Source organism: Mytilus trossulus, chromosome 4 (assembly GCF_036588685.1).
Source record: "Mytilus trossulus isolate FHL-02 chromosome 4, PNRI_Mtr1.1.1.hap1, whole genome shotgun sequence".
Lineage (NCBI taxonomy): Eukaryota > Metazoa > Mollusca > Bivalvia > Mytilida > Mytilidae > Mytilus > Mytilus trossulus.
In genome coordinates this window covers 92,332,360-92,347,418 of record NC_086376.1, presented here as the reverse complement: position 1 = coordinate 92,347,418, position 15,059 = coordinate 92,332,360, and the positions used below count along the sequence as shown (strand labels likewise).

Sequence of the window (15,059 nt, the reverse complement as noted above, 5' to 3'; positions counted from 1 at the left end):
CTTCGTTGAATTTGTAGTGCTCTCAAATAATTTAAGTACAACCTTTTTTTTTATCATATCATGTCAACATAAACTATAGACAATGTCAAGTGTGTACACTTTCTAGTACGTTGTTGTCTCTTTGACACATTCCCCATTTCCATTCTCAGTTTTATTTTATAGATGAAGAAAACAGATATTGATCATATGTCAATGAGATGTTTTGTAGAGTTTTATACCTTTAGAACAGTACATAATTAACAAAGTACCAAAGCATTATACTTTTGGCAACTTACCACGGCAGGTTATATACATGTATGCAAGAAATGCAAAATGGTCCTACACATAATCATATTTTACGTCTCATTCAATGTACAATCTTTGCATATCATATCACCATGCAGTTTGAGCTTAATTTACTTCAAAGAACCTAGGGCAAACTGTAAAACAGCAAAACGAAGGGAAATGAACTGTCTCATTTCTTAGTTGGTACAGACATTATTGGAAGCAAACTGTAAGACCTGATTGCATAGCTTTGTTTGAAACCATTTCAAATTAGTTGAATAAGAGGTCAACATTAGTTTTCATCTGTTTACACGATCAGATAGTTTAGATAGTAAATACGTAAAATACGTCTTATTTACAAGTCAAATCTAAAAGCAACAACGCACATTAAAACGAGTTTAACTGTGGACAGTCAAGGTTAAACAGACAAACAATCACACAAACGTGTAAACAACAATCAACTTTTATATACACATGAACATGTCTCGCAGTACATTAATGACAAACAGCTGATAAATACATAGTAAACACTTAGTCTAGCATAATGAAACAGCCAAAAAGTTCCTATAATTAAACTTTGCTGTTGTTGTCTTACCCAAGAAAAGTCGACCCAAAAGAGTTTTACACTCCGGATTTTTGTGGAGTTCGTATTATTTCTTATTCTTTATTTATAACTGATGATGTAAATGTCCTTTGGTTTTATGAGTCTTTTTTTACTCCTTGGTTTTGATTGTTGTTGTCTTAACTCTCTTAGGTAAACGGTATATATTTTTTTCGTTGATGCGTATTCCTAATAAAAATTGTTAATACAGGAAAAGTCTTTTCAAATTCTTTATAACCATTATTTTTTTTTAGAAATGAACTTAGTTTATTTAAGTGGCTCATGAATAAAAGTTTGATTAAAGAACAATAACACACAGACAAAGGGTCGTTATATGTTTCAATTCTTTATTTGTCTTACACTGTGATATGTACTGATTCACCCAGTCGTATCTTCACTTACACTGACGGCAACCTGAAGTCATATCTAGATCAATGAAATAACTGACACATTCACGTTGCAAATCGTCTGAATTTAGTAGATATGAACATGTAAAACCTATTAAAGATTTAAGCTCATGTCAAATTCGAACGTAGATTAGCATTGTTACTGTAATCGTCTCAAATTAAAACCAATCTGCCATGCTACATGTGTATACATATGTTCTTCAGTAAAATGCACATAGAAAACACCCTGTTAACTACCAAATAGATTTTTTTGAATTTCTTCCAATAAATGAATATTTCATATATATATATATATATGTACCCATACCAATTTTGTAGCCATGGTTATGCAAGTCTATTTATTTGAACTCATATGTGCATTAAATTGAATGATATAGTTTGAAGAAATACACACATACACACACACACGTTTTAAAACAAGTGTTTAAGTTTCTGCTGAGGATAAATCAAGAAAAGCACATCGAACCGTCATGACATTTGGAAAATAATGATTTCATTTATTTAAATATACTTATAATTTTCTTAAAATTACTAATTTTCGGTAGTCGATGTCTTGTTTATAAGAATCTCAATCGATCTTCTTTAGGTCAATGAACGATAAAGTGTATTAAATACCATTTTTGAGCATGCCTCAGTCAGTTATATATTCAATGAACAATTTTATTATATTTAGATGGCAATTGTGTCTATATGAGGTCAAATCATGTATATCTTTATCTGAGAGTGCCTAAATTTACTTAAAAGAAGGTCACAACCAAGCTGTCGTGTCTCAAGGGTGACTGTTTTCCTGGGATCTAGAATACCGTTAGAACAAACTAGGTAAGAATTATACATCTACATTTTTACTAATTTAAAAAATATCAAAATGTATTATTATTTTTATTTTCTTGTAGAAAGCATAGTTTCAGAAACGTGTATAGAAATATAACTTATGTTAAGTAAGAATCTTTTTTTCCTTTATAATTTTTATAAAGTATATCAAGATATATTAGGAACTCCAAGTCTTATCAAAAAAGGGTTCATAAAATCAAACACCCACACAAGTGAAAAACAACTGGCAAGTTCCTGAAAACATAAAAAGAATAAAACACAGTTTATCATTTCAAAGTTATCCCATTTAGAATCAAAGTACCTCTTTTAGAAGTTCAAATAAAAAAAAACTTGAGGAAGGAATAACTTTTTAACATCTTGTGTTTTTTGTATAGTTCTCCTCCTTCTCTTTCTTTCTGTGTTTGATTGTGTATGTGTTCGTGTGTGGGATGGATCAAACTGTTGCTGTTTTTTTTTTTATCAATTACGATCCAGCAGATCGATGTGTCTTGTCTGTGATTTGCAATTATAGGATTTAATATTAAAAACTATTGAAAATTGATAGGTTCTTGTAGGTGACCAATCATGCGGGCATTACTAATTTTACTTCTATCAACACCTTTCGTGCTGAGTATCCTACAGTTTCGAGAAAGAGGATACATCAGGCTACCATACAATACTGCCGGGACTTTTGGATTTGGGAGAAATGGAGCTACAAAGGCAAGGTATCATGCTCCAACTAGAATGTTATATGTTATTGGTAAGTATGGATTAAGAGGGGGACACATTTTTCATTTATTATTTTACTTCACATCTTACATCAACACATGTTTAAAAAGATAGAAAGGAATCCAAGAGACAATTATAAAAAACACATATCAGATTTAAACATAGGAAAACATGGGAACAATTACAAAACATGATAAATTGAGGAAGGTCAGAGGAAGATCTTAACTACCTAACATAACATGTATATCTAAATTGGAACGCATTAGAGGTCTGATGACAAACAACATGATTACATTTATGATATATGTTTGATATTAAGGTGGTATGGGTGTCTAAATTAAAAATAACAGAATTTGTTCATATTTTGCCAAAGTGGAGTTTTTATTGATATATGTTCAAAAATATAATGAAAATGATAGGTCACCGCGCCTTTTCCCAAGCTACAGATTGTGACAAAATGACACATTTTGTATGGATTATACTGGTAAAAGCATCATTATGTGATTAAAAGATGAAATAAATGATAGAATTGTAAAATAAAATACGAGAATAAAGCTATAAGTAAATGCTTTGAGAATACCAAAATAAAAAATATAGTCATCGTACGTTTTTTTTCTGGCTAGAATACAAAATTGCAAAATTCCATGTAGATTCCTTAAGAAAATGCACTATTTCAGAGTTATCAACCCTTGAAATGACAATTTAAAAAAAAAAATCCTATTAGTTTTCAGCATTTCTGCATCAATTCTTGCTAATTTAATTGAAAATCTGGACCTTATATTCTCTGATTTTTTACAATCCAAGATGGCGAAAGACATCAATACCACCTTAAACAAAAATAACACTAAAATTTATTCATCATATATATAATTATCTATACAACCATCAATATCGCGGAGAAAAGGCATTTATTATTGTTAACAGTTTGTTAATAAAGTTATATATATATATTTTAAATTAGCATCGGTTGAATTAAAAGCAAAACAAACATGGTAAATTTAAAGATATGGACAACATTTATATTTACTTATCACAGGAACTGGTACAAATTTGATGCACATAATTGAGCTTACAAACCCGGACACACCTGCCATACGTTATACTCATGAGTTTAACTCTGCTGGTGATGGAGAAATCACAGATGTACAAGTGTGCTCAGACTCAATAGCTGTTTCAATTGCCAGCAACAATAAGGTGTCGGTTGGACATGTAGAGCTATTTCTACCATTCACTAAAAATGATAATACGTTAACTCGACTTGGTCGTCTAGCAGGTAGGTTTGACCTAATATATTTGAGTGAGGTATATTATAATTTGTGACACAGTAATACAATACAGCATTTAAGACAAAAACATATCATTATAAAAAATAATGAAGCTATTTGCACGACTTCAATTTCTAGAGCTTTCTTGGCTAAATAAATGTGTTTTATATAATCGAGAATCTTTTGCAGGATAATTTATCAACGAACCATCAAACATAACGACTGTTCCAAATGCAAAATATTAACCTAATATATCTAAATAATGAAGAAGAAAAATACTCAAACAAATTCAAACAGAAAAAAGAAATAATGTATTATACATGTAATGAATCTTAAACGCTTATTTCATTGAATGTGTTTCACTCAATAGTTGGTTCATACCCAAAAGATATGTCATTCAACAATGATTGCTCACGTTTGGTGGTCGTGAACGAAGGGAAACTTGGACTATTAAATGGTGTTGTAAATGATCCACAGGGTTCAATGACCATTATTGTGAGAAATGACCAAGGTTTTCCACCAGAGGTTAACGTGAATTTTCAAAGTTTTGACAACAGGTAATTAATAGTATTGAGAATAAAAAGTATGTACATAATCACATGAATAATTGAACGCCTATATATGTTTAAAAAAGCGACGGAAGATACTGAATAAACTATCAAAATTTACAAATAGAACAGAAACCCGACAATTTCGGAACAATCAAGTAAAAACGATGAAAAGACAAACAACATTCTACAAATCACTACAAAGATAGATATCTGAAAACTTTGCAACACGAGCCCAATCAAGTGTTTATTAAGAAACCATAAACATTTTAACGTCGTTATTCATAAGGAACAATAATACATACGCACAACCGAAACGCGGTCAACATTAATTTAAAAGGTTGTTATATATTGTTTTATGTGAGGAAAAGTCCTAGGATATCAACATGTTTGTCTTATGCACGTTTCAGTTAATGTGTCAGTATCAGAGGTCGGTCATTTAAAAACGTATCAACCGTATCATATACGTTAACGTATACGCATCTGTAGATATACCTAACAAAATTGTGTGATCCAGAGCTTAAATCTATTACACGTTTTCCCTCTGTCCCTCTAATAGCTTTTGTGCTTTTGTCCCTCTTTTCCAACAGTTAAGTCAACTACATAATTGAATACTAGCAACAAAAATTTATCAGTTGTCCATCTGCGTTATTGAGAGTATATACAATTAAAGCTCGGGGTCACATAATGTTTATTGGTAAGTCTGTAATTGAGTATACGTCAACGTATTTGATACGATTGATACGTCTTCAAATTACTGACCTCTATCAGGAATGATTTCGTATTTATAGGAATTTTTTTCTTGCATTTTCAATGACTGCGTCATGGATGTTCGTGTTCAACCAATGCTTTTGATAATTTAAACAATGTTTGATTTGATTATTTTTTGTTTTTAAATAAATTTAAAGGTCTTCAAAAAGGCCAAATACAGTGTATTCAAATGACTTATTTATCACCTACATTGATTGCAGAGTTCTTGAATATGTTTCAAAGGGTGTCCGATATGTATTCAGAGGAGACAGCACTGCTAGTCCTCCTATAGAGGGGTCGTTTTCTAAAGATTTAGAACCAGAATCTGTTGTTATTGATGACGTTGGTCGATATGCTTACATATCATTACAAGTGAGTGTTTATGCATAACAGTCCAAAACAACCGTAATCGAAAGTAATAATCATACATGTATATAATAGATTATTAAGTTTCCAAATCGAATTTTGACTATTGGACTGCGGTATACTACTGTTGCCTTAGTTATTGTTTTTCATCAAATGGCTGTAGCTGATCTCTCATGCCCATTCTTTACGAGAACAAATTAGCAACTTATACAATTGATAAGTCATGTGAACTACATTTGTGTCGGTTGACTAGGATGATGACAAGGAATTGGGAATGCCACTGAAAAATGAGGACATGTTAGATAGGGACAGACATTTTACAATGCTGTAGGACCACCAGGGAGATGCTGCAAGAGTTCTCCAAAATGTAGAGAACATTTTCGAGATTTTGAATACTCCTTTGGTTTCTTTCGCCTTTCTATCTATAATCATCTATTACAATGCTAATAATACGGTTTACCAATACACAAATCAATTGCCCAACATGATTGGTTCAATACTAGTATTTAGATTTATAATATCCCTGAAAAGGAGACATTGTATGTATCAAAAACACCTGTAAATTCACCTTTAACGTTATTGCGTAATAATATTAATCATTTAAAAAACATTTTGATTGTAGGAAAACAATGCCATTCTTAAGTTTGACTTGACAAATAACCAGTTCATAGATATTTATCCCCTCGGTGTCAAAAACTGGACTAGTTTTGACATGGATGCTAGCGACAGAGATGGAGGTGATTTTTTTTATTTATTTTGTCGCTTATGTCAATGATCTGTTCCCATTCAAGTATATAATTGTGTTCTACAAAGCGCACATATAAATTAGATTAGATACATATACAAATCGAATTTAATGTATGCACGGTAAACGTCAATGCTATGTATCAGTAACTTATTATAAAGATAATAAGAAGTCAACATTTTATTTAGAAAACAAAAAATGAATATAAAATAACTTTAATACTAAGAACTTCATCAAGATTGTTTATTTCCATTTTAATGAATAGTTAAACAATATGCCAATAGTTTAAATGTGTACTAAACTATAGTTGCCAATGTATCCTTATATTTTCAGGACCAAATATGAAACGTCATAACATATATTCTTTTTATCAACCACGTGATCTTAAATACGGAGTTATTAATGGCCAGGGATACTTACTTACTGCTAATACCGGTGCTATGAAACAGTGGTCCTTGGCAAATGACGGATACGAATTTTCAGATGGAATGAGGGCACGTGCTCTAAGAAATGGTAGGTTTCCCATACATTTAGTCATTTCTTGAAATTATTTGACATTTGAATAAAAAAAAATGTGGGATATCCACCAACGTTAGATTAATCAACGACTCAGAAAAATTAGATCGCCTTCAACGATGAAAATGTTCAAATCACTATACTGTTCGTAGCATGAGCGCCAAACTTTATTTTTCCTTTCGTGTATTGTGTTAGACAATGAATCCTTTACGGGTAGACTTTACATAGATTAATTAAGTCGTATAAGAAAAGCAAAATTAGTATGTTAAATTTGATGTCTGCCTTTTTGTGCTTCTTTGTTACATTTGTTGTTTTTAGTGATATTAAGATGATTACACAATATTGACTGCTGTACCCCTATTTTTGACAATTTTACTCTTTGAGTATGTTTGTTTTGGTCATACATCGTTGACAATGTAATGGAATTTGACGCGACTGTCATACAAGTGATAGGTTTAGCTAGCTATAAAACCAGGTTCAATCCACCATTTTCTACATTGGAAAATGCCTGTACCAAGTCAGGAATATGACAGTTGTTATCCATTCGTTTGATGTGTTTGGACTTTTGATTTTGCCTTTTGATTTTTGATTTTCCTTTTTGAATTTTCCTCGGAGTATTTTTGTGTTTTTACTTTTTGTTAGCAAAGTTGTTAGTAATTATTAGATTCTTTCTACTTAACCGTCCTTCTTTTTTTATTAGTATCCGGAGAATTGAAATACCAAAAAAAACAACTCTCATTAATAAGCGTTTATTAAAAAAAGCCATCTGAACCGCACTCTAAAACTGGTATTGTGATCAGATATTTGAGAACAAAGAGTGTTTTCTATATAAGACACCTGTTGTTATATTCTCTGGTACCGTCCGTCGATAATAAGAATGACAAAAAAAGGCAGCATGTTCATTTGTATTCCACAAGAATAATAATGCAAATAATATATGGGGTTTACATAAATCATTTCAGACTGATATTAAAGGGAAGTAACTAAAATAACGTAAATCAAAGTACGTAAAGTACTATATAAGAATAATGCTACACATACCGGTTTACTAGTGGAAATATAATATGGTACGTCACTCAAAAGATAGAACACAAAATCAAAAGTCAAAATGTCAATTTGGACCATGACGATCATAATTGATTGAACAACAACTGATGAGTGTGTTGTTTGTAGACTAGGCTCGCGTTTCGTGTGCCGTTTTAAATCCTTGTATCTATGATGAATTTATTATAGAGATGCAATTTCTCATGCGAATTTCATTAAATATTTTATTTAATTTTAGCTGGAGAAATAGATGAAGCTTTAGTAGGAGCTGATGTCCTAGCGAAGATAAATAATGATGCCGATTTAGGTATGGATACTTTCTACCCTAGGATTAAATGACATTAAATGACGTTAGAATTTTGCAAAAACATTTCGGAACTTTGGATCCTAAAGCTTTCCAGCTTTGTACTATATTTGGATTTTTAACTTCTTTTATTAGAGCGAGCAAATTCTTCATCCTGGAATTTTTGTACTGTAAAATACTAGTAAATAACTTAATTCGGTACGATAAAATTTATGCGGGTTTTTTTCATTTTTTTTTAAAGTCATGTTTGAAATGGGTCATTTAACATTTTATGAATATTTCTTTGATTGGTTAACTGAAATTAAATATTGATAAATTAAAGATAAAAATTATCTATTTTAGAGGTAAAAAGAAATGTTAACAATTCGTAATCACATAACCTATTTTACCAGTATGAATAAAAGCAACAGTAGTATACCGATGTTCAAAACTCATAAATCGATAGAAAACCCCAAATGCGGGTCACAAGCCAAAACCGAGGGAAACGCATCAAATATAAGAGGAGAATGACGACAAAACATTAAAATGTTACACACACAAAAACGAACTAAGCATTAGAAAAATCCGATGAGAATATCAAATATAACATCAAAACTAAGTACATGAATTTGGGATAGAAAGGTACCGTGACACGTCTTATAATAATATGAATTCACACTCAAGTATAAGAGGAAACAAACGACACAAACGCAACAAAACGTTAAAATGTAACACACACAGAAACGAACTATAATTAAACAATGACCATATTCCTGACTTGGTACAGATTATTTTTCAAAGAAAAAAATGGTAGGTTGATCTTGGTTTTGTTGCATGCCAAACCTTCCTCTTTAATGGCAATGTTAAATATAACATTAAAATGACAACACAACATTACAGGACTACAATACAGATAAATAGGAGGACATATTTGACAAAAAAAAACACACGAATAATATCTAACAAAAGGCACCAGGTTTAAATTTTAATACGCCAGAAGTGCGTTTTGTCCAGATACAAAAGTTTGAAAGCAAAAACAAGTACAAAGTTGAATAGCATCGAGGACCAAAAGTTCAAAAAACATCCCTATTTTTTTAATAATTTATACTTTTGCAAACAGTAAATTTTATAAAATGACTATATGAAAGATATACATTATAACACTAAAGTATTAACTATGAAACAGATGATATTTTAAAAAAATGAAAAAGAGAAGAAAACTATAGTCAATCTATACAAATTCATATTTTCTCAAAACGCTCCCTACAGGACGTTTACACATTGGTATTTTCGATGGTCTGAACAACAACCAACAGTTAATACGATATCCTCACTCGTTTGGTGGTCGCAGTGTTGCCATGTGGAATTCTGTAACATTCCAACGTGTATACGATACTGGAGATGATTTAGAGAGAGAAGCTATGAACAAATATCCAATTACCTTCAATGGGGAGACCAACAATGTAAACTTATCTCCATCCGGTGAAATGGATCTCAGATCAGATGACTATGTAAATATATCTTAACTGTATTAGTATTTATCCTATCTTGTATGTAAACCTGGTAAAAGTCCTCCCCTGTTTTATCACAAAACTATCATCATGAAAGAAAGAAATGAATGGTATTAGATAGGTATGCCCGCCGCTTTGAGAATTAAGGAATTTATCTGTTAATTTTGATGCAGATTATTAATAAACGAGCTTTTCTTCTTGAAAGTAAGCAGCTCTAAATGCAATTATTTAACAAGAAATTTATAAACATAAGGAAGTACAGAAGGCACTTATTGGCTATACAGATATCTATACACTATTGTGAGTATAAACTGTCCAGAAACTCAATTGTTACTACTCCCAAGCTAGCGACCCTCAGGCAATCGAATGTTGACTTAGTCTGAACAAAGTTCATGTTGAACGTTAATGGAATGAATACAAATCCGCAAACTGGTGGAATGTGTTATTTAACAAAACTTTCAGTATAACATATTACATTATATGTTTGAAAAAGAATTGTTATGAATAGAATAACAAAATCGGTATGTTTTGTATAACGTCAGTGTTAACGTTATACATCATGGTTGTTCGCTTAAGGGCATACGATACAGTTTTGATCCTGTATTTACAAGTTCATGAAAATTTGCATATAGGCTATTTTTAACCTGATTAAATCAAATATGTAATAAAAAATATACCTTCATGTGCTACTTTTTGAGTAAAATGCGGTCGAAATTTTGTAGATTTGCTCAAAATTCAGATTTGTGGCCGTAATTTCTTTTTGGAAAGAAAGACATAACTTTTTTGTTATAAAAGATAAACACAATTTTCTTTTTGTTAAATAATCGTTAATTTCTGTTTTTTATAAATATATTAAAAAAATATTCAATTTTTTATTCAGAAATAACTCATATTTATCAAATGTTCATGAATTGAGGAAAAAACGTCATTTTTTACTGCATGTTTATCTAAATAAAAAAAAATCCTCTATTTACAGTTTTATAAAATTTGGGTCACAGAATCTCCCTGAAAAATGAAACAAAAAGCCGTTTTGAAAAATAGGGGTCCATGAACTCGTTTTCAAATTAAATCAGTTTAAATGATAAAAATCAGTCGAAAAATGCATCTTTTCCCGATATGTCACAGTTTGACGTCGCGAAAATAACAAATTACGTTAGCAACGTCACTGCCTTCCCTGTAACTGTATCGTATGCCCTTAAGGTCAAGGAACAGTAAATGGGCCATGTCGCAGATTTTGCTCAAATTTTGCATACAATCTTGGGCCGGTGAACTACAACTGACATTCGAAAAAATAATGCATTCATCTCTTCTATTATCTTAAATATTGCAGATTGATTTCTTTTAATATGGGTAAATATTTTTATAGAAAGCACATACAATCAGCGAAAAAAATCCCTAAATCTTTTATTCCACTCCATAGATTTTTCTTTGAAAACTATATGTTGTTGACACATAAAATTCCGTCATAATGATGTAAAAAAAAAGATGGGGTCACCAACTTCGTTTGTTGTCTAACAATCATTTTTTCACCTTGTTAGTAGTGAAAAACGTCAAAAAATCAACGTTTTACGGCCTGCAACACGGCGATGTTACGGTTATTTCGACGTTTTATAGGATTTTTTTCACAAAGAACACAACATTGAATGATGTATACCGTAAAAACGAAGTCGGTGACCCTATCTTTATTTTACATCATTATAACGGTAATTTATGTATCAACAACATATAGTTTTTTAAGAAAAATCTATGGAGTAGAATTAGAGATTTGGCGATTTTAAGACAAATTTTAGAAGGTTTTATGCCGATTTTATGTGCTTTCTATACAAATGCTCACCAATTCTGTAAGAATTCAATCAGTTGTATTTTAAATGATAAATGAAATCAATTATTATTTTTTCGATTTTCAGTTGAAGTTCATCGGGCCAGAGTTGTATGCAAAATTTTACTGAAATCTGTGACATAGCGCATTTACTGTAACTTCATTCATTCATTCATATCTTTATTTCCTCTATTAAGAGATTCAATGAACAATCATATATTGAAACAGATCAAATTACAAAAGTTTTCAAAACATGATAATAACACAATATAACATTACAATATGTACATAACAAAATAAAGTTCTGTGCTTATTTATATAAATGAAGAAAATTTTGACAAAAATTGCTCTCATTAACGACGGTTCATGCACTGGCACATTAACTTATCGTTGTTCTCAGTAATCTACTATAAGCAGCGACACAGTGTGCAACGTGCACATGACAAAGATTATGAAAACTGTCGGTGTCTATATTGCTTGTTGTTACGTGCTTCCCCAAGAGAATGCAATATAACTCTTTATCGTCGTATGAATAAAGTTCCACAAATAAATGCAATGGAAATTTTTCCATTATAAACTCCCACCACATATCTCTGATTAAATGAGTTCCGCTACAGCTAAAACATGCATGTACATATACATCTAAAAACTGAGTGTTACATAATTCACATGTACCTCCAGTGGTATTTGGAATGTCGGTTAGCAGTTTTGTAATATAATAGGAGTTTACGATATCTCTGGATGATTTAGAACTTTTCCAGAAATCTGGAACCCTAACCGATAGGTGAACACTTCTAAAACGAGAAAAGTTATTATCGTTATGTAAACGCCGAGTCCATTCGTCAGTTTGTACTTTGTCAACTGTATTTTTCACTATAGCTTTCCAAGATTGCTTCGTTGGAAAAACTCCCTCTCGCAAAAAGTCAAGCATATAGGAATGAAGGCTATATTTATACAAAATGTTCATAATATCAGAATGAACCCATGATGATTGCGTTCATTGTCAATTAAATAGGTAAACAGACGCACAAGAAATATTTTCTTCGTTAAGAAGTTGTCATCAAGACTACACAGTTTTTGCAAGAAATATAACTTCTTAGTCTCTATAGACGAGGTAATAGTATGAAGTCCAAGTATACTTTGGCATATATCTGATCTCGTAGACGTTTTCAAGTCCAAAATACGCTTGACTATAAAGTGCTGAAATCGATTCAACGCAGCAATGTCGTTTGACTTTAAACTAGTCCACATTTCACAACCATACAGAACAGTAGGTAACACTATAGATTTAAACAGTTTAAGTAGAACGCATGGATGTGTTGACTTGTCGCAAACACCGTTGAGCGCAAAATAAGAGTTCTTGCCTTTTCTACATGCATTTGATGTTCTTTCTGTCTGTTTCAAGCTTTGATCATCTGCCTAAACTTTTTACAGGGTGTTGAACCAACAGCTCTTGATATTGGTTCATTCAATGGCGCCCCAGTAATGGTAACAGCATCACGATCTGGATTTATATATGTGTACAATGTTGTGGGAACAGCTTTGTCATTCCAGTCAGTACATCGTAGAGGAGGTACCAGTCAAACTTGGAACAATCTATACAGCAGTAACCAAGCTGGTGATGCTTTGATTACTGATATTGGGTAAGTTATTAAAGCTTTTATATAGGTTTTCCTGTTTGAATGGTTTATTTTTACGCTATTTTTTTTCTGCACGGCCCTTCATAGCTTGCTGTTCGGTGGGAGTCAAGGCTCTGCGTTAAAGGCAGAAATTTGACATACAAGTTTTATTTTTTTACTAATTGTGACTTGGATTGAGAGTTAACCCATTGACATTCATACCACATCTTCTTATGTTGAAGAGTTGGTTGTACATTATTTTATTGTATTCTTTTAAATATACTTTGTGTTATTGAGGATTTCTATTTAATGTTCTAGATATTGTTATTAGTATAATAATTAAAGATTGTTTGAACGTTGAAGTAGTTTGAAAAAACAGGAGGTACCGGATATTTTATGAGTAAGTGTGAAAAAGAGCAAAATTTTGCGAGCCATCAGAAAGTTTCTTCCAGAAATTTATGTCAGCAGTATATGATGACGTCATGTTATTAAAATTAGATAAAATCAATTCGACTAAAGATTGGTTAAAAGATGAAACTTTACTGTTATATAATTAAATTTTTTCAAACAAAATGGAATTTTTAAATTGTCACCTACCATTTAAAATAGTACATCGACTCCCTATAGCCACTTCCATATAAAAAAAGGAACGAGATATAAAACCAAACGAGAAATTACTCGTCAAAAATGTTGTTTTATCATTTAGATACTTCAAGAACAATATTGAAATATGGTTAATTACATGCACACATACGTTGAACACATACCTGATTTTATCTTTAATTTGTCATATACGTATAAAATTGCGTGTATTGTGTCCTATTTATATGTACAATTCAATATGTATTCTCTCTTCCGTTTCAGGTATATGGACGAGACTATGTCTCCATCAGGTCAACCAATGGCATTTGCTGTTGGGTCTGCTTCCAGTTCTATTGGACTATATGACATATACGATGACGGCAATACAAAATAATAAACTTCTTTGCTTTGTTGTTTTATTTCAAATTAAACTCCTGTTTTAAAGGACGTTGTTTTTGATTTCTACAATTCATTTGTGAAACATGCAATTGTACAATGAGGTCTCACTAACTATATATATATATATCCGGTTTCAGGAGCTCGTTATATGCTTATAGTTGTCTTGTCTATATGAATGATCACACAAAATTTAACATCAAAATGTTATTTATAAAATTGGTTATCATCATCCGTTGGTTTCTGGTGAACAGAATCAGAATTATCAAGAGCTGTTTTTCTATTAATTGAAAAACAGAGTATAGCTGTTCCAATTAGACCATGTAAGAAAAACTATAACTACATACTACTAAAATAATTTTAGTGATACAAAGTAAATGAAACAAGATGAGATCAAGTCATTAATATAAGATTGCATTTAATTATAACTTGTCTTAAAATCTTTACGGATGGAGAGTTGTCTCATTGGCACTCATACCACATCTTCCTATATCTATACATTATGTAATGCAAATCAAATGCTGTCTCTTAAATGAGAAGTGAAGACTGTCTCATTAATGCAAAGAGACGGCTTTCTCCAGGGGCGGATACATGAATTTATTAGGGGGTGGTCACCTTTTGAAATCTTAAATTAAAATTCAATTTTTTTATTGGTATCATGAAAATAGTTACAACTATAGAAGACAGATAATCTCTTAGAACAGAGTCCACAGACTCTACACGGAAATCAATCAGTGCTTGAAAATTCCAGGAATTGAAACTTCTGTCCGAAATACGTTTTGCATCATAGTGTTAGTGGTTTGC

The 15,059-nt window shown here is 31.4% G+C and overlaps 1 protein-coding gene across 2 annotated transcripts; it reads left to right on the top strand.

Moving 5' to 3' along the window:
* The first annotated feature begins 1,951 nt into the window (after positions 1–1,951).
* On the top strand, positions 1,952–14,261 carry LOC134716312 (mesenchyme-specific cell surface glycoprotein-like). 2 transcript variants are annotated; one of them, XM_063579212.1, is made up of 11 exons: positions 1,952–2,091; positions 2,658–2,842; positions 3,848–4,084; positions 4,447–4,633; positions 5,596–5,746; positions 6,363–6,477; positions 6,819–6,998; positions 8,284–8,352; positions 9,598–9,839; positions 13,093–13,301; positions 14,142–14,261. In XM_063579212.1, exons 2-11 carry the CDS (start codon positions 2,668–2,670, stop codon positions 14,251–14,253), a joined length of 1,677 nt encoding a protein of 558 aa, XP_063435282.1. In that variant the 5' UTR covers positions 1,952–2,091; positions 2,658–2,667; the 3' UTR covers positions 14,254–14,261. The 2 variants fall into 2 exon arrangements, with proteins under 2 accessions (XP_063435282.1, XP_063435283.1); XM_063579213.1 differs by having other exon boundaries at positions 1,968–2,091; positions 2,648–2,842.
* Positions 14,262–15,059: the final 798 nt, after the last annotated feature.

Bases quoted from the DNA above. Each gene is read 5' to 3' on its own strand.
- LOC134716312 (XM_063579212.1), top strand. From the start codon at position 2,668: ATGCGGGCATTACTAATTTTACTTCTATCAACACCTTTCGTGCTGAGT. The intron at 4,634-5,595 runs GTAATTAATAGT...CATTGATTGCAG, and splicing joins TTTCAAAGTTTTGACAACAG to AGTTCTTGAATATGTTTCAA. The intron at 5,747-6,362 runs GTGAGTGTTTAT...TTTTGATTGTAG, and splicing joins ATGCTTACATATCATTACAA to GAAAACAATGCCATTCTTAA.